The following is an 18,691-nucleotide window of genomic DNA, read 5'->3' as shown; positions in this document are numbered from 1 at the left end:
TTTTACAAACTTCCAACTAGCATTGAAAGAATTACCTATCATTGTACTTGATCTGCATTTACTTAAACACTTTGTACAAAGGGGCTGGGCTGAAGTTGAGTCAAATCCTTTTCCGTTAGATGAATTACCATATTTCTCGATGATGACGCACTAGACAGTAAACTTCTATTCAGGGCATTCCTGTCCTAGTAAAATTTATTATGCACAGGTTTCCATAGTTGCAATGATTTCAAACAAGTACCCAAAATTACACGAAGAAAAATGTTTAAAAACAGGAAAAATAATCCTTCATTAGATTTCACAGTACAATACTGGTTCTACTGTTAAATAAAAGCAATTCACCCGCTCCTAAGAAAAAACAGCAATAAGATAAACAAAATTTGAATTTATAACTCAATCTGCATACATTAGTTCCTGCCTGGGTAATTTAAAAGCTGCATGACATTAATCACTGAACTACAACTTCAGGTATGGAAAACGTGAAGTTCAACTTTCACATTTTACATTGTAAGAGAACTCAGAACAGTAGTTAACTGACTTTCCCAAGGTCACACAGACTGTATGCTAGCTAAGACTCCTGACTCTCCCCAAGACCTGTCCAGTGCTATTTCCACTGCTAAATACAATTCACTTTGGATGTATTAATTATACATTATTTTCTTCCCAACATCCAAAATAATACTATTGGCTTAATATTTAATGTTTTCAAAAACAACTTTTGTAAACTGGTTAAAGTATCTTTCCAAGACACTTAATGTAAGACATTTCATGCTACTGCATAAAAACTTGAGCAAATTTTTGGCAAAAGAAATACACTGATCCAATGCATCTAAATATCAGTTATAAGAGTCCAATATTCCAATTGTGTTTTCAATTTCCACAATGGAGTTAGCTTTGAACTGAAACTTCCTAAGAAAAAATGCACTTTCTTTATTCACACTTTCAAGTTGCATTTTGAATACTCCAAATATTCAGGAACAGAAGGAGAAAGCAATATCTAGCCATAATAAAACTATTTTGGGAATTCCCTGGGTCCAGTGGTTAGGACTCTGTGCTTCCACTGCAGGGGGACACGGGTTCGATCCCTCGTCAGGGAACTAAGATCCCACATGCAGAGCAGTGCAGCCAAAAAAATAAATATTATAAATAAAAATAAAATTTCACTTAAAAAATAAACTTTTATTTAGAGAAAGAAGAAGCTCCTTTCTAAAATGTGTTGCAACATTATCGTATTTGTAAACTCTAACACGGGGGATTACTGACCAGAATTTTTTACATTAAAATGCAAACAAGAGCTAAAAGACTTCTAATTTCCCTCTTATTAAAGGTGAAAAACATTTTAATCTAATATTAGAATATATGTGCACTATTTCGTAAATTTCGGGTTAAGTTTGCCTTAAAAAAAATCACAATTAGAATGTGTTAAATGTTTAAAGAACATCCAGTCATTAAAACAGCTTAAGTGCACCAAAAAGGGCAAAAACGTTTCCTTTGCTTTGTTTCCTTAGTTTCCATCCAGCTGAAGCTGAGTTGCCACTTGCTGTGGAAAAAACGATTTTCACATTCCTTCTGCCTCCATCTAAGCTTTCTGATGAGAGAAACAAGAATCTAGGAACGTGTGTTTGATGCAGTCCTGAGTTCAGTTCTTTTTGTGGAACGAATTGGGAACACACTGCCCATGAAGAACTGAGGTGATTTTAAGATTTCGTTTTACTTGTAAGTAGGCGTGTGCGAACACCTGCCAACGCATTTTATTTTTAACCGAAGAGCTAAACACTATACTAAGGAATCATCAGGAAACTGGGGAGCAAAGCGTGCGCGCCAGGCCTGCCAAGAGTAAAAAATTTTTAATTAAACCTTCAGGGGAACTGGGCGGTGAGCCCCAGAGCTTAATTTGTCACTTAGCGGCGGCTCTCCTCAGGACCCAGGCGAAGAGAGCCCTGGGCGGAACCAATGCCACCATCCCGTGATTGTGACCAGCGCGCGGATGCTGCGGGCGGGGGGCTCAAGGGAGCGGGTAGTCAGACGCCGGCCAGCCGCCCGAGGAGTGAAAACTAACAAAGGGCTAATCGCGCACCAGAGCCCCCCGGAGCGGAAGCAACGCCTCCCCGCCGCCCCCGCCCCGCGACCCTCCCCAAGTTCGGGCCGGCAGAGGACTCGCTGCGGGGCCTGCGGCCAGGCCGGGACCGGATCCGCGGTCGGGTTGCTGGAAACAGGTAGGGCGAAGAATAAAAGCCCCAAAAAGAAGAGCCGGCGCTTCCCGACCCGATCAGCGCAGCGAAAAGGGAAAACGAGGAGGGCGGGAGGCCCCGAGGCCGAGTCCCTGCCGCTGGGCCCTGCTTCCCGGGGAGCCGCCAGGCACGGCGGTCGGGGCGCCGCGCTTTGTTACCGGCTGTGAGAAGCTCCGGCCGCCGCCACCGCCGCCGCTATCGCCCCCGCCCCGGGACGTCGCTTCCCGGCGGTTCTCGCCTTCCTCGGCCGAGTAGTCGATCTCCCCCTCCTCAGTCTTGAGGCGCTTGGCCTGGCTCTCGTACTCCCGATCCTCCTCGTACGTCTCCCTGGGGGAGGATGAAGAAGAGGACATGGCGGCGGCCGGAGGGACCGGCCGGCTAACGGGTGGGGGTGGCGGCGGGGCGCGGGCCGCGGACGCCGCCGGCCAGTCCCCGTCGCGGGCAGCGCCTCTTCAGCGAAGGTCTGCGCGGGCCGCCTGTCCGCGTGGGCCGCGCGCCCAGAAGCCGGGTGGGTGCAGAGAGTGCGCGGGATGAGGAGGGCGCCCCGGGAGGAGGCTCCGGAGCGGCCGCTCCCCTTTATCACGGAGCCAACATTCAGCCTCTCCCTCCTCCTCCGTCTCTGCTCCCAGTCCCGGGGAGCAAATCTAAGGATGGGGACGCGACCGTGGCTTCCGGTCTTCCCTCCTCCCCTAATCCACTCCTCGCCGCCCAGGCCGAGCCTCCACCCCCACCTTCGCGGCCGCCGTGCAGGATCGAATCCAGCCTCAGCCCGCGGGAAGCACCCCCCCCCAAGCCCGGGCCTCGCTCCCTATTGGCAGAGAGAAAAGTCGACCAGGCTTCCAATTGGCTGCAAGGGCTGTTCGTCAAAAGCCGCCCACGGCCCGGCCTCGCCCCTCTCCCTGCACCTTCCGACCTCTCAGCTGGTTTGCTAGTCCTGACCGCTCAATGCCCGCACTGTGCGGATCTGGAGCCGTGGCTACCCGACGGCCATTAGCGCTGTTGGGCCAACTGGAGGTGAGGCGCGGAGTGAACCCCGGCGGACTAGGAGGCGTGCGGTGGGTCCAGGACTGCGGTGTTAACCGCCCTCCCGTTAATTTAAATGCTTTTATTACTTCTCTTCAAAAGAGAAAATCCCTGCAGAGACATCTGGCAGCCCTGAAACTACAGGCTGTGAGGGGAGAAAAGGGATTAGAATCGTGAAAGTAGCCTTCTCCCTATGTTGTGTGCAAAATCTGATACAAGTGGATGGACTCTCTCCCCGCCCCTAAGTAGATATTACAGAACACTCAACATTTACTGAGGTGCAAGTGTGAAGAAAGCCGCTCGTTTGATCGGTTAGCACTCGGGTCTTCTGGACCCTTCTTTCCTGACAATTACGGGAGACTTGTATCAAGTCCCAGCTCCCATTAAATGTGTTTTAAACCTTCCACATAAAGTTTCTTCCTGCATGCCAACCCCTTCCTTTCTAGGCGATCTATTTATTTCACATCATTTATTTTTGAAAGATATGAAAGCCTATCAAAAGTGTTTGTCCTTTGGACCACACACAGCTCATTTCCTCTGTGGAGCCCTGAGGCCTCCGCGAGCTTCTAGTTACTGCCCTCTCTTTTTGCAACAGGGCCCTTTATACCCACCTACTAGGATGTTCTTTTTTTCAAGACTAGAAGCGTTTGGAGACAGGAACTGTGTGTGCTCTTTTCATCTTTGCAAACCCAGTTCCTGTACAGTCCCGGGCGCAAGTTCCCTGCTCAACAAGGCTGAACGAGTGGGCCTTGGGAAATAAAGGTCCAGTGTCAGAAGAGGAACTGGCAGATCTCATGCAACCTAGCTGCCCTCTGTGACTCTAACCCTTGGAGGATTGCCGAGGATCAAGAGTCACTTAAGTGTTTCTAATGTCCTTGTCCCTCAGATGCGTCCCTAAGTGTGGCTCTTCCTTTCCTAATGGGGTGGATTTTTCTCTCCCCCAGCCTATTGTCGCTTCTTTCCAAAGCTATTTCCTCCCCCCCAAAAGCCATTTGTATTTATTGCTGACAGTGCTTTAACCTACGTTTGTTTTGTTACTTTTATAATTTACACTGCCTGTCGTTTCGGAATCCATTTGCAAGCTTCTTTACAACACCGTACAGCTATAATCAAATTCGTGTGCGCCTGCAGGTGTACACTGACAAAATAGAACTAAAAAACAATTCGAATTTTATTTTTCTAAATTATGATAAAATGGAAGTAGAAGTATCAAAGAGGGAGCTGCAGAGCTGGGTGCAGATGAGGAAATGTTGCCAGAGCACTGGGAGCAGTGAGCAGAGCTGAACGGCCTTGTACAAACTTCCCAAATATTTTGTGTGATAGTGAAAATATTTAAAATTCTCAAAGCCTGCATCCAACCTATGGATTATACCAGGTTAAAATGCAGCTCTCACACCAATCAATTGGTAAGGAAGCCCAGCCTTGCTGAACCTTGCTACTATACTCAGCGTTTACTTCACTAAAAGTAGGTTAGAGTCAATACGTACTAGTATTAAACTTAATTCTTTTTTCGGACAGCTCAAATCAAATTGTTAATTTAAAAGACTAAGAAGTAAAACTCAGGAAGCTTGTTTAAAACTCATCCGTTAGTACATTGACCTTTGAGCTTATTGCAGATGAATTGTTCAGTGACAGTAATTTCTTAGATATGGAAAAGGCTAACTAGCTCATCACTAAAACATGAGAAGAGCTAAATAAGGAGGGCATAAATTATATTCTGCACGATTTAACTTAGATGAGATCAAGAAATTACACACTTCCCAGTTAGCCAGAAATGCCTTTAAAACTCAGAAACAGCTCCTAAATGCGTGCAAATAATCAGTTACTTAGCTCAACCTGGAATCTCTTTTTTGCACTACTGTACATACAGCCTCAGGCCTTTGGTAAATTGTCTGAATGCTTGATTGGATTGGCTGCTGTTGATTGGGGTAGGCAATCAGCCATGAATTCCCATTGATGCAGCAGCTCGAAGGGGACTTAGGGGTTATACTAGAGTGAGAGAGAGCTCCAGCGAAGGTCTAGGGAAACTGATAGTCAAGGTCCTTTATAATCTAGCCCCAAATTGCCCTTCAGTTTTAAACCTCATTGCTGACCTATGTAAAGTAATTTATAAGACATTGTGCTGGGCAATGAAGAGACTAGAAAAATAATATGAGCTGGCTTCTGTCTTCTTTTTTTAAATTAATTAATTTATTTTTATTCTTGGCTGCGTTGGGTCTTGGTTGCTGCGCGGGCTTGCGCGCGGGCTCTCTCTAGTTTCAGCAAGCGGGGCTACTTCTTAGTTGCTCCGCGGCATGTGGGATCTTCCCCGACCACGGCTCGAACCCGTGTCCCCTGCATTGACATGCGGATTCTTAACCACTGCACCACCAGGGAAGTCCCTGGTATCTGTCTTCTCAAAGCTTGCCATCAGGTTGAGGAAACAGGGCACATACCCAAGAGAGGCTACAAGGCACATCTAACATACATGTAATAACAGCAGCCACTTACAATGTGCCAGGCACTGTGCTAACCACTGCAAGTGTCATGTCAATAAATTCTGACAAAAGCCAGAGGCATTATTATTACTATGGCCGTTGTACAATTATAGAAAGTCTAGGAGAAGTTAAGAGACCTGCCCTAGAGCCACAGTTAGTAAACTAGAGAGCCAGGACTGGAACCCAAGCATCCGATTCCAGAGCCAGTACTCTTCGTAGAGAAGAATGATGATTTAAGTATTGCATTGTTTACTGCCACGGACATACAGATCAAATTTAGAATCATTTATCATGATACTTATTCATTCATTAATTTCTACTAGGGCTTATACAGCTGTAACTCTGGGAAGGCATAAATAGGTTATAATTATCAGTGTTTTCGTTGGTATAATGAAATTCAATTAGCTTCCATAGGAAATTTTAAATATAATACACTGTTTTAGTGTTCATTTTAAAATGTAATTTCTATAGACAAGGCCCAGAAATAAAAAGGAAATTCTCACCATTTTCTGATGGATGCATCGTTTGAACAACTAGAGATGCAAATTATAAGATATTCATACCCAAACTCAATTTCCAATATTGCTATTTCACTTAATATACAAAACTTTTGTTTCCTGCCTCACCTTCTGCAAAAATCAAATAAAACCTTCAGCTTACTTGTGAGCAATATTTCCAAAGGATTGGAACCCTAGAGATGTATTTTAATTAAGACATGTTTAACATGAAATCCAGCTTAGAACAAAGTCCATTCAGAGACGAATCAATTAGTTCCTATGAAAGTTTGTCAAATCCAGAGTATACTATTTGTGATGATACCACTTTCCTTGTTAGAGATCACCAAGAAGGAGCACTATGGTGCTTTTACCCAAACTAGCCCCTTTAATTCAGTCCACATTTGATTAGTTATGGTGATAAGACACCAGGTTCCAGGAGGCTGCACCCTGCAGGAAGTGCCTCAAGCACTATTAGCTCACTGTGTAGTCAAGTGTAACCACAATGGTATTCTCTTTCAGATGCTGTTATCAGGCACATCTGCTTTGGGTCTGGAGCTGCCACTGTGTTTGACCTCTTCAAAAAAATAATAATTTGTGACAGATCTGCAAAAATAAATATATTGACCCTAGAAGGATATCTGGTATATGACCAGACAATGACAGGTAAAATTCATATCCTTGTTATCAGTTATAACCACTTACCTTTAGTCTTAGAAATAATATTTATTTTCACCTTTCTCTTTGACTCATATAAATTGATAGTGTTTAGACATCTTTAAAAATAATTGTAATAAATAAAAAGAGTAAAATCATAGCATCCACTGTTTAGAGTAAATAGAATTTATCAAAGTAAATTCATCTTGCATATGAAAATATAGGTAAAATTAACCGGTAGCTGCTGAAACGTTTAACAAAAATGTATTAAGTGCTACAGACCACTCCCAATTATAAGTGATCAGTAGTATGTAATAACTTTTTGTTATATGAGCTCTCAGTTCTCCTTTTCTTTTTAAATTTGAGTAAAAAAATATCTTGGGTATGGCCCCCCCCCCCCCCCCATCAAGGAAGTTTCCATGGTAAGCAAGTCACTAATAACCTCATCCTTGCCTGATTGTCGATGTTGAGACCAGTATAAAAATGACAAGGAATGCTAACGATAACACATAAACTAGGGTTTTATTTTTTATTTTTAAAATTAAAAAAATATTTTTGGCCATGCCATGTGGCATGTGGGACCTTATTTCCTGGACTAGGGATCAAACCCTTGCCCCCTGCAGTGGAACCTCAGAGTCTTAACCACTGGACCGCCAGGGAACTCCCTAAACTAGGTTGTTTAGACCTCAGTTGTTTTTTTTTTTCCACAATTATTATTATTATTTTTAACATCTTTATTGGAGTATAATTGCTTTACATTGTTGTATTAGTTTCTGCTGTATAACGAAGTGAATCAGCTGTACGTATACATATATCCGCATATCCCCTCCCTCTTGCGTCTCCCTCCCACCCTCCCTATTCCACACCTCTAAAAGTACAAAGTGGTCACAAAGTACAAAGCTGATCTCCCTGTGCCATGCGGCTGCTTCCCACTAGCTATTTTACATTTGGTAGTGTATATATATCAATGCCACTCTCTCACTTCTTCCCAGCTTACCCTGCCCCCTTCCCATGTCCTCAGGTCCATTCTCTATGTTTGTGTCTTTATTCCTGTCCTGCCCCTAGGTTCTACAGAACTATTTTTTTTTTAGATTTTTTTTTTTAGATTATTTTTTAGTTAGCATACGATATATGTTTTCCTCTTTCTGACTTACTTCACTCTGTATGTCAGACTCTAGGTCCATCCGCCTCACTACAAATAACTCAATTTCATTTCTTTTTATGACTGAGTAATATCCCATTGTATATATGTACCACATCTTCTTTATCCATTCATCTGTCGATGGACACTTAGGCTGCTTCCATGTCCTGGCTACAGTAAATAGTGCTACAGTGAACACTGTGGTACATGACTCTTTTTGAATTCTGGTTTTGTCAGGGGATATGCCCAGTAGTGGGATTACTGGGTCGTATGGTAGTTCTATTTTTAGTTTTTTAAGGAACCTCCATACTGTTCTCCATAGTGGCTGTACCAATTCACATTCCCACCAACAGTGCAAGAGGGTTCCCTTTTCTGCACACCCTCTCCAGCATTTAATGTCTGTAGATTTTTTGATGATGGCCATTCTGACTGGTGTGAGATGATATCTCATTGTAGTTTTGATTTGCATTTCTCTAATGATTAGTGATGTTGAGCATCCTTTCATGTGTTTGTTGGCTATCTGTATATCTTCTTTGGAGAAATGTCTGTTTAGGTCTTCTGCCCGTTTTTGGATTGGGTTGTTTGTTTTTTTGATATTGAACTGCATGAGCTGCTTGTATATTTGGGAGATTAATCCTTTGTCAGTTACTTCGTTTGCGAATATTTTCTCCCATTCTTCAGGTTGTCTTTTTGTCTTGTTTATGGTTTCCTTTGCTGTGCAAAAGCTTTGAAGTTTCATTAAGTTCCATTTGTTTATTTTTGTTTTTATTTCCATTACTCTAGGAGGTGGGTCAAAAAGGATCTTGCTGTGATTTATGTCATAGAGTGTTCTGCGTATGTTTTCCTCTAAGAATTTGATAGTGTCTGGCCTTACATTTTGGTCTTTAATCCATTTTGAGTTTATTTTTGTGTACGGTGTTAGGGAGTGTTCTAATTTCATTCTTTTACATGTAGCTGTTCACCACTTATTGAAGAGGTCGTCTTTTCTCCATTGTATACTCTTGCTTCCTTTATCAAATATAAGGTGACCATATGTGCGTGGGTTTATCTCTGGGCTTTCTATCCTGTTCCATTGATCTGTATTTCTGTTTTTGTTCCAGTACCATACTGTCTTGATTACTGTAGCTTTGTAGTGTAGTCTGAAGTCCAGGAGCTTGATTCCTCCAGCTCCGTTTTTCTTTCTCAAGATTGCTTTGGCTATTTGGGATCTTTTTTGTTTCCATACACATTGCAAAATATTTTGTTCTAGTTCTGGGAAAAATGCCATTGGTAGTTTGATAGGGATTGCATGGAATCTGTAGATTGCTTTGGGTAGTATAGTCATTTTCACAATATTGATTCTTCCAATCCAAGAACATGGTATATCTCTCCATCTGTTTGTTTCATCTTTAATTTCTTTCATCAGTGTCTTATAGTTTTTTGCATACAGGTCTTTTGTCTCCTTAGGTAGGTTTATTCCTAGGTATTTTATTCTTTTTGTTGCAATGGTAAATGGGAGTGTTTCCTTAATTTCTCTTTCAGATGATACATCATTAATGTATAGGAATGCAAGAGATTTCTGTGCATTTATTTTGTATTCTGCTACTTTACCAAATTCATTGATTAGCTCTAACAGTTTTCTGGTAGCATCTGTAGGATTCTCTATGTATAGTATCATGTCATCTGCAAACAGTGACAGTTTTACTTCTACTTTTCTGCTTTGGATTCCTTTTATTTCTTTTTCTTCTCTGGTTGCTGTGGCTAAAACTTCCAAAACTGTGTTGAATAATAGTGGTGAGAGTGGACATCCTTATCTTGGTCCTGATCTTAGTGGAAATGGTTTCAGTTTTTCACCATTAAGAACAATGTTGGCTATGGGTTTGTCATATATGGCCTTTATTATGTTGAGGAAAGTTCCCTCTGCCTACTTTCTGGAGAGTTTTTGTCATAAATGGGTGTTGAATTTTGTCAAAAGCTTTTTCTGCACCTATTGAGATGATATATGGTTTTTATCCTTCAATTTATTAATATGGTTATCACATTGATTGATATGCATATATTGGAGAATCCTTGCATTCCTGGGATAAACCCCACTTGATCATAGTGTATGATCCTTTTAATGTGCTGCTGGATTCTGTTTCCTAGTATTTTGTTGAGGATTTTCACATCTGTGTTCATCAGTGATATTGGCCTGTAGTTTTCTTTTTTTGTGACATCTTTGTCTGGTTTTGGTATCAGGGTGATGGTGGCATCATAGAATGAGTTTGGAAGTGTTCCTCCCTCTGCTGTATTTTGGAAGAGTTTGAGAAGGATAGGCGTTAGCTCTTCTCTAAATGTTTGATAGAATTTGCCTGTGAATCCATCTGGTCCTGAGCTTTTGTTTGTTGGAAGATTTTTAATCACAGTTTCAATTTCAGTGCTTGTGATTGGTCTGTTGATATTTTCTATTTCTTCCTGGTTCAGACTCGGAAGGTTGTGCTTTTCTAAGAAATTGTCCATATCTTCCAGGTTGTCCATTTTATTGGCATATAATTGCTTGTAGTAATCTCTCATGATCCTTTGTATTTCTGCAGTGTCATTTGTTGCTTCTCCTTTTTCATTTCTAATTCTGTTGATTTGAGTCTTCTCCCTTTTTTTCTTGATGAGTCTGGCTAACGGTTTATCAATTTTGTTTATCTTCTCAAAGAACCAGCTTTTAGTTTTGTTGATCTTTACTATTGTTTTCATTGTTCCTATTTCATTTATTTCTGCTCTAATCTTTATGATTTCTTTTCTTCTACTAAGTTTGGGTTTTGTTTGTTCTTCTTTCTCTAGTTCCTTTAGGTGTTAATGTTAGATTTTTTTATTTGAGATTTTTCTTGTTTCTTGAGGTAGGATTGTATTGCTATAAACTTCCCTCTTAAAACTGCTTTTGCTGCATCCCATATGTTTTGGGCCATTGTGTTTTCATTGTCATTTGTTTATAGGTATTTTTTGATTTCCTCTTTGGTTTCTTCAGTGATCTCTTGGTTATTTGGTAGCGTATTGTTTAGCCTCCATGTGTTTGTATTTTTTACAGTTTGTTTCCTGTAACTGATATCTAGTCTCATAGCGTTGTGGTCAGAAAAGATACTTGATACAATTTCAATTTTCTTAAATTTACCAAGGCTTGATTTGTGACCCTAGATATGATTTATCCTGGAGAATGTTCCATGAGCACTTGAGAAGGAAGTATATTCTGTTGTTTTTGGATGGAATTAGACCTCAGTTTTTTGACCTTTGTTGTCTTTAGCTTTCTTGGCCTGGCAATGTCTTTCATTCTAGACATGTTAGGGGATATTTTAATCAAAGAGAACAGATTTTAAACAGAATTGTATAACTTTCTCTTGTTGCTATATACTTTTCCAAACCATTGCAGCACTTTCCCCACCCCCACCCCTAAGACCAGAAAATTAATAGGCCACCTTTATTTTAAGACAGAAGAAAAGGGTCTTGCCCATGCATCTTATATTTATTTATTTTTTTGGTAACCACAAGTTAGCTATTGGGTTTGGCCTAGACCTGTGCTCTCCAACACGGTGACCACTAGTCACACATGGCTATTTAAATTAATTTAAATTAAATAAAATGTAAAATTTAGTTTCTGAGTCACACTAGCCACACTTGTGATCTATGGCTACATATACAATTGGCTGCTGCTTTGGACATTGCTGGACTGAACTGTAACATAGGGGATGACTGTATCTCATTCATCTTGGTGTCTTCAAAACCTAAAACACTGCCTGGTACATAGGAGGCCCTAACTAGACACTTCTTGATCTAGATCAAGCTTCTCTTTCACATAGCTCAAGAAAAAGAAGCGCATAAAATAAAGCATGTGAACATGGCAAATTATGACTATGTAGGTGTCTCAGAGACTGATCTGTAATTTGATTTGCTCCTTACCCATATTTGAAATGAGATCATTTGTAAGATATAATTCTGTTTTTCACACAACTAAACAAATATAGCTCATTTTGTGCACTGAATGTACCAAAATGTGTATTATTTAAATTTGTAAATAAACAATTGTATTAAATGTGAGACAGAGGCACATTTAATGAAAGATTTCCTACTGTGAATATTTTTCAAAAGTGAAAATTCCTTTCCCAAAGTGAGTAGGCACTCTCTGATTTATCTTTAAGAACACCTTTATATGAAAATCAGAATTTGCACTGAATTGAGAATTAGGCAAACAAAAATAGTTGTCTTTAAAGGTGCTATCATAAGCATCCAATGTTGAAAACTTTGTAGGATAAAGTTACTATTATTACTAATTATAAATAACCAGCACTGTGTAGCCCTTTACAATGTATAAAGCAGTTTCACATACTTTCCCTCATTTGATTCTCACAGAAACCTTATGAGGTAGGGTAGGTCCTTTCTGCCTCCATTTGTTAGATGAAGTTTGGAAAGACTAATCTTTTGTCTCTAAATTCTCATCATCTTTTCTTTCTTTTTTTTTTAATATTTATTTATTTATTTGGTTGCGTGGGGTCTTAGTTGCGGCAGTCGGGCTCCTTAGTTGTGGCTCCTGGGCTCCTTAGTTGTGGCATGCGAACTCTTAGTTGCAGCATGCATGCGGGATCTCTAGTTCCCTGACCGGGGATCGAACCTGGGCCCCTGCATTGGGAGCGCAGAGTCTTATTCACTGTGCCACCAGGGAAGTCCCCCCATCATCTTTTCATTATACCAATGAGGACATATGAACTATCCATGGTGATTAGATTGGAAATGGAACTTTTAATTTTTTTGCTCTATTTGGATGGAACTACTTTGCTGGAAATATAATTTTTAAAGCAACATGTAATTTGTGTGAACTAAAACTATTGTTTTACACATCTGAAAAAATATATATATTTAATATATATCTCAACACTTGTTCAGAGAAGGCCTTCAATAAATATTTGCTAAATAAATCAATGAAAAATGAGTGGTCTTGAAAACATATTGAGCAGATTATATCAGTCAAAGTTTGGTTGCAGAGAACAGAATATACTCCAGTTAGTTTTAGCAGGAAGTATTAATACACTTGAAGAGAATAATTGAGAATATTAATGGAACAATTCTCAAAACCACACCTCAGAACTAAGATACCAAAAGAGCTGTGCTCTTCCTCATTGAGAACCTGACATCTTCAGAACTACGACACCACAGCCACTGTCTGGAAGCTACCAGAATCAAGAAGCTGCCACTTCCACAGCCAGCTCCAGAGTCACACCTTACCAACTGTAATCTGAACCAGCAAAATGGATGCACCACCCATGCTTCTTGATGTTCACAAAGCTAATGACTGAACAATGAGAACTCTGTTATCTCTGATACAGAAGAAAAAATTTTCTCCACAGCTATGCCTATCAGAGAAACAGACTTCCAGATCTTACACGAAAGTGTTTGTTTGTTGAAACCTACATACTTCCATAAAACTAGCTGCAACAGAGTCTGGAGAATGTGATTTTTGGCTTACCAGTCCTCTGCCCTACAGGAAGCATACTTGAAGCTTGAAGGAGGATGAAATGGCTGTTAGGTGCAAGCCTGTTTATGTTCCATACTCACCTAAAAAAAATGAATGTTTGGTTTAAGTAGACCATGCATTTTGTGCTGCACATTTATAGAACACTGAAATTATACATATATGTAATATATGTATATATAATTTATATATATATAAAGCTCCATGATGACAGAAAAATTGTATGATCAAATCTCAGATCCCAGGCAGGCCATTTTAGCACAACTTCTTGCAAGGGAAAAAACATTTTAATGATTGGCTATTTTGCCTCCCATCTATCTAGTATTATTACCCACTATTTTCTAGATCAGTACTCTCAAACTTTAATGTGCACATAAATCACCTGGGAATCTTACGATAATGCAGATTCTGATTCAGTAAATTGGAATAGAGCCTGTGATTCTGCATTTCTAACAAGCTCCCAGGTGATGCTGATGCTGCTGATATGAAGACCACATTTTGAATACCATTTTATAAGCCCTGTCCAACCAGGTTGCCCAATGAATGGAGTATGCTGAGATAATGATTCCCTTCAACACTAGGGGCAGTTAGGTTAGGCCAGGTGCAGGCAGAGCCTCCAGACCAGATGGCTCCAGCTTACATCAGTGTGCAATATTAATATTTTCTACCTGTGCTGTGATGTGGGAAGCATTTGAATAAATGTTTGAATAAATATGTCCATTATTGAGTCTTGGTCAAGTATTGGCCAGTATATATGCTCTTTGTGGAATCTTTTATTAGTCACAGATTTTTTTTTTAATATTAAGTATTCTTTCAACAAATTAAGAGAACTAAAAATAGAAATAATCAACTTACATATCACCAAATTAACTGTTGTAATAATTTTTTTTTATTGAAGTATAGTTGATTTACATCTTGTAATAAAGATGTACAGTGAGAAAAGAAAGTACTAATACAGTATGTTATCTCATTCTGAAAGCAAATCTTAAGATGGCTTCAGCTGTTCTGCCAATGACACCAGAATGACCATAGGAAGGGAGAAGGAAGTCAATCTGCTTGATTGTTTCCACAGTGCAATGCTTTTGAAAAGCAAAGTGAAAAGAAGTGAAAATTTACAAAAATGGTATTTAGAAATGTTTCTGCATAAATACCAATGTGTACCTGTACAATTCAGACATCTTAATAGACAGATAGATAGATACATGTGTGTTTGTGTATAAATATATGTTTGGGAGGGTTGTGGGGTTTTTTTGGTTTTGGTTTTGTTTTGTTTTGTTTTTTTGGTTTTGTCCTGGAAACAGTAAGACAAACTCAAGTCATTTTAAACTAGGTAAGGCAACAGTTCTACCTAATCAAATTGAGTTCTTTTCACAAGTGGTAACATTTCGACCACTCCTTAAACCCCTTTTATACCCCCATTTCTCAATACTATCAACCAGCTGGAGGTGGAATACTAAGGGGGTAATTGTCAGGTGAGCAAAGAAGAGAATTTTGTAACCACAGCCTTACATGGAGAGCAGTCTTGTATGTACTATGGTGTGGGGTTCTGAATGGTCATGGCACCTTGGGTATTGTATGTCAAGGGAAGGAGGGCAAGGAAAGCTAAGATCACCAGAGATAAATTTCACCTACTTCACAACTTTAAAAGATTAACTCTGCCAGGTGTTGTAGTGGAGAAGGAAGATTGGATTGCCAGTGACCTCTAGACTATCATGCCCCAGTCTTAGAGGTTCAAATATAAGAAAGAGAAGAATGGGTTAAAGAAGACAATCTAGAAATGAACTGTATTGAATCATCAAGTCTCTGTTGATTGCTGTTTACTTTATCTCCCGGTATTTTTGAGAGATATAGTTGTGACATGCCAGACTTCACAGTTCACTACTGGGACAGATTCAATGATTCATAATCCAGTTGACACCATTGCCACATTATGAAAGGATTCTTATTTATAGACCCCCATAGCTACAAATTAAGCTCTCTTCTGCATTTTCAGCTAGGCGTACAGCCACCCAGCTAAAAACTTCATTCCCCAGCCTCCCTTGCAGTTGGCATGGCCATATAAAAAAGTTCTTGCCAATGGAATATAAGTAGAAATGACGGTGCAACTTCTGCACCATTTGCTTAAAAAGAAATTGTTTGATTTCCATGACCTTTCTTTCCCTTCCTGATCCTGGAGTACAGATGTGGCGCTGAGTTAGCTTCCACCATGTGCAACACTAAAAGGGAGAGCAGAATAGCAAGATTGAAGGCACCAGATCCTGGGATGATGTTTATGGAGCAGCGCCATCCCCATGTACTTCCAGACTGTTACATGAGAGAGATGAACTTCTATTTTGCCTGTGTGCCTTATTTGGGGACCTGTTGTTTATGGCAGTTTCTAGCCTATACCTAGCATATCCGTGTTAGTCCCTCCAGAGAGGGAAACTAGATTGCTGGAAATCCCAGTTTGAAAAAAACTTGATACATTCTTTTATACTTTTCAGCTTTTGTGCCATGTATATGTATTCCCTAGTTATTAAAAATTCATCAGTCGGGCTTCCCTGGTGGCGCAGTGGTTGAGAGTCCGCCTGCCGATGCAGGAGACACGGGTTCGTGCCCCGGTAAGGGAGGATCCCATATACCGCGGAGTGGCTAGGCCCGTGAGCCATGGCCGCTGAGCCTGCGCGTCCGGAGCCTGTTCTCCGCAACGGGAGAGGCCACAACAGTGAGAGGCCCGCGTACCGAAAAAAAAAAAAATTTTTTTCAATCAGTTCATTAATTTTTAATGCCTTGTGTCCCTGTTAAATTAAACAAAAACCAATATTATCTTGCTAGAGAGTGCTTTTTCATGCTGGCTGAGAGAAAGAGCCATGTGTTTGTTCCCAGACCTTTAATATCTTGGCTTCTACCACCACCCTTAGGAGATATTTCTAGCAGAGTATGATAAAAAGAGCAACAATTCTTAAATCATTAAGTATAATGATAACTATAAGAACCAATCACAACATGAATGCTAATGGTTTTATGGGAACACAAAGCACGAGGATCTTAGTTCCCCAACCAGGGATCGAACCCACGCCCCCTGCAGTGGAAGCACGGAGTCTTAACCACTTGACCGCCAGGGAATTCCCTGTATTTATGTTTTAAAGGAGGCTAAGGCACATGGTTACCTTCCCCCCCACACACACAGACTTAAGTGAGATTTCAAAAAATAGTGGGGAACATAAAAATGGATAAAGAGAAAAAAAGAGAAAAAAAAAAAGAAAGAGAAAAAAAAAAATGGATAAAGAGATATCCTCTGCTCCTGAAATCACATTGCCTATTCAAAAAGCTAAAACTGTCAGACATAATCCTCCCCCAGCACCATTACTTCCCACTTACAAAGTTATAGCATTAGAAACAGTAATTAAAGGCAAACTTTATTTCTCTTTAATAAGCAATTAATAATGAATGTGTTTTGCCCAAGTTAATGTTTATAAGGTCCCTATACCAAGTTTGAGCAATAAAATGATAATACCATTTATCAAAGTAATTTTACTCATGAGAATTTAAGTTTAATCCAAACTAATTTAGAAGCTGTATGTATGAAGGTGTTCATAACATTATTTACATCTGAGAGAGGGGAAATTATTAGATAAATTATGATTGTCAAATAGATAAAGTAAGGGATAATTACAAGAATCTTTTTATAAAAAAGGCTGTATTAACAAAGTTTTAAAAAGCGTTAAAAAAAGCGTAATACCAAAAAAAGCATAATACAAATGTGTGTGTATGAGGGTTTCTTAATCTTGGCACTGTTGACATTTTGGATTGGATAATTCTTTTTTTGAGAGGGGGCTATACATTGTAGTATGTTTAGCAGCATTCTTGGCTTCTACCCACAAAATGCCAGTAGTGCACTCCTGCCCCTAGTAGGGACAATCAAAAATGTCTCCAGACATTTCCAACTGTCTGGGGGGGGGGCGGGGGGAATCACCCGTGTTTGAGAATCCTCATTAGATGAACTACATGTATAGTGTATATTCTGTGATCACAGTTATATAAAATATATGCACGTATAGACAAAGCTGGAAGGATATTTGGAAAAAATTTTAAAGGCTTTTTTTTTCTCTTTTTTTGGCCGCGCTGTGCGACATGTGGGACCTTAGTTCCCCAACCAGGGATCGAACGCGTGCCTCCTGCAGTGGAAGCATGGAGCCCTAACCACAAGGGTTAAAATAAAATTAAGTACTGTTATGATTCACAAACTCTTCTAAGGAGTTTTAATCTTTAAAGATTATTATACATTTCATTATTAGAGATAATTTTAATCTCCCCACTATAAGCATATCATCAAAAGAAACTTTATTTAGATGGTTACAAAATCATTTTTTAAAAACCCATAAAGCCAAATTGATATGTGATTCAGATAAGGAAGAAGGACAGGATGACTCATTAGTACTGGATGTGATTCTTATTCTGCAGAATGCTTCTTGGACTTAGCCCACATTCAGAATTGCCACTGATTTCAAAGGAAAGAAACTTCATACAAGAAAAAAATGAATTCAGAATTATTTCATGACCAATCCCCATCACTGGATTTGAGTAAGAACTTATTGTACGTTTGGCTTCAATGGGAAAGTTACTGAAAACATTTTGACAATGCCCAATTTTGTTAAAAATGTATTAGGGATTACAGCATCTAACATTTGCAGAATACTTTACAGCATTCATTCTCTCATTTAATGGAAGTGAGCACAAGAAATAGAACTTCAGTTATGAACATGTGCTGAGTAACACAGCTAGTATAGAATATAGGACAAAGAAGAGTGTAGGCTACTCTACCACTGTAGGATTAGGAAAGAATAAAACCATTGTCAACATTTATATAGCCATTCTGTCCCCTGATCCATTAGTACAGATGATTAAAAGCTATTTTTAAAAGTTTTGATGACATTATTCTGAAAAGCAATCTATCTGAGAAGCAGGTGATCCAGTGGACCTACGCTTCGTCAGAGAGGGCAATGGTTGACATACACCGTCTCCTGTTCTGGGGCCTATATTTGAATCTGTAAACAAACACAGGGGTGTTGACTCAGAGAGTTATGCCTGGAGGCTTGGGGGATTTGAAAGCTGAGGAAGAAAGGAAAAGAGAGTTGACTGTGAACAAGAATCTAGAAAGAGCAGAGTGGAAGGCATGGCCTCTCACCCCTCCACCTCTACTCCACCCTGAGCCACTA

The 18,691-nt window shown here is 39.9% G+C and overlaps 2 protein-coding genes across 5 annotated transcripts in view; one reads left to right on the top strand and one right to left on the bottom strand.

Annotated features, from left to right (window-relative positions):
• HNRNPLL (heterogeneous nuclear ribonucleoprotein L like) overlaps window positions 1-2,945 on the bottom strand; it is a 37,447-nt gene extending 34,502 nt beyond the window's left edge. For 2 of the 3 annotated variants that reach the window (XM_033419247.2, XM_049696462.1), the window contains exon 1: window positions 2,390-2,945. In XM_033419247.2, coding sequence (XP_033275138.1) covers window positions 2,390-2,584 — 195 coding nt within the window. In that variant the 5' untranslated portion in view covers window positions 2,585-2,945. The remainder of the gene's footprint in view (window positions 1-2,389) is intronic. The other variant, XM_033419248.2, reaches the window with a different exon arrangement.
• LOC117199485 (uncharacterized) lies at window positions 1,775-17,930 on the top strand. Of its 2 annotated transcripts, XM_049696470.1 has the most exons (4): window positions 1,775-2,216; window positions 2,944-3,245; window positions 6,748-6,891; window positions 13,107-17,930. In XM_049696470.1, the coding sequence occupies exons 1-3, from the start codon at window positions 1,988-1,990 to the stop codon at window positions 6,814-6,816; spliced, it is 600 nt and encodes a 199-aa protein (XP_049552427.1). In that variant the 5' UTR covers window positions 1,775-1,987; the 3' UTR covers window positions 6,817-6,891; window positions 13,107-17,930. The 2 variants fall into 2 exon arrangements, with proteins under 2 accessions (XP_049552427.1, XP_033275143.1); XM_033419252.2 differs by lacking the exons at window positions 6,748-6,891; window positions 13,107-17,930 and having other exon boundaries at window positions 2,944-6,741.
• Window positions 17,931-18,691: the final 761 nt, after the last annotated feature.

The sequence above is a fragment of the Orcinus orca genome, chromosome 13 (assembly GCF_937001465.1).
Source record: "Orcinus orca chromosome 13, mOrcOrc1.1, whole genome shotgun sequence".
NCBI lineage: Eukaryota > Metazoa > Chordata > Mammalia > Artiodactyla > Delphinidae > Orcinus > Orcinus orca.
This window is presented reverse-complemented; position numbering and strand designations above follow the sequence as displayed.

Bases quoted from the DNA above. Each gene is read 5' to 3' on its own strand.
- LOC117199485 (XM_033419252.2), top strand. From the start codon at position 1,988: ATGCTGCGGGCGGGGGGCTCAAGGGAGCGGGTAGTCAGACGCCGGCCA. The intron at 2,217-2,943 runs GTAGGGCGAAGA...CTCGCCGCCCAG, and splicing joins GGTCGGGTTGCTGGAAACAG to GCCGAGCCTCCACCCCCACC.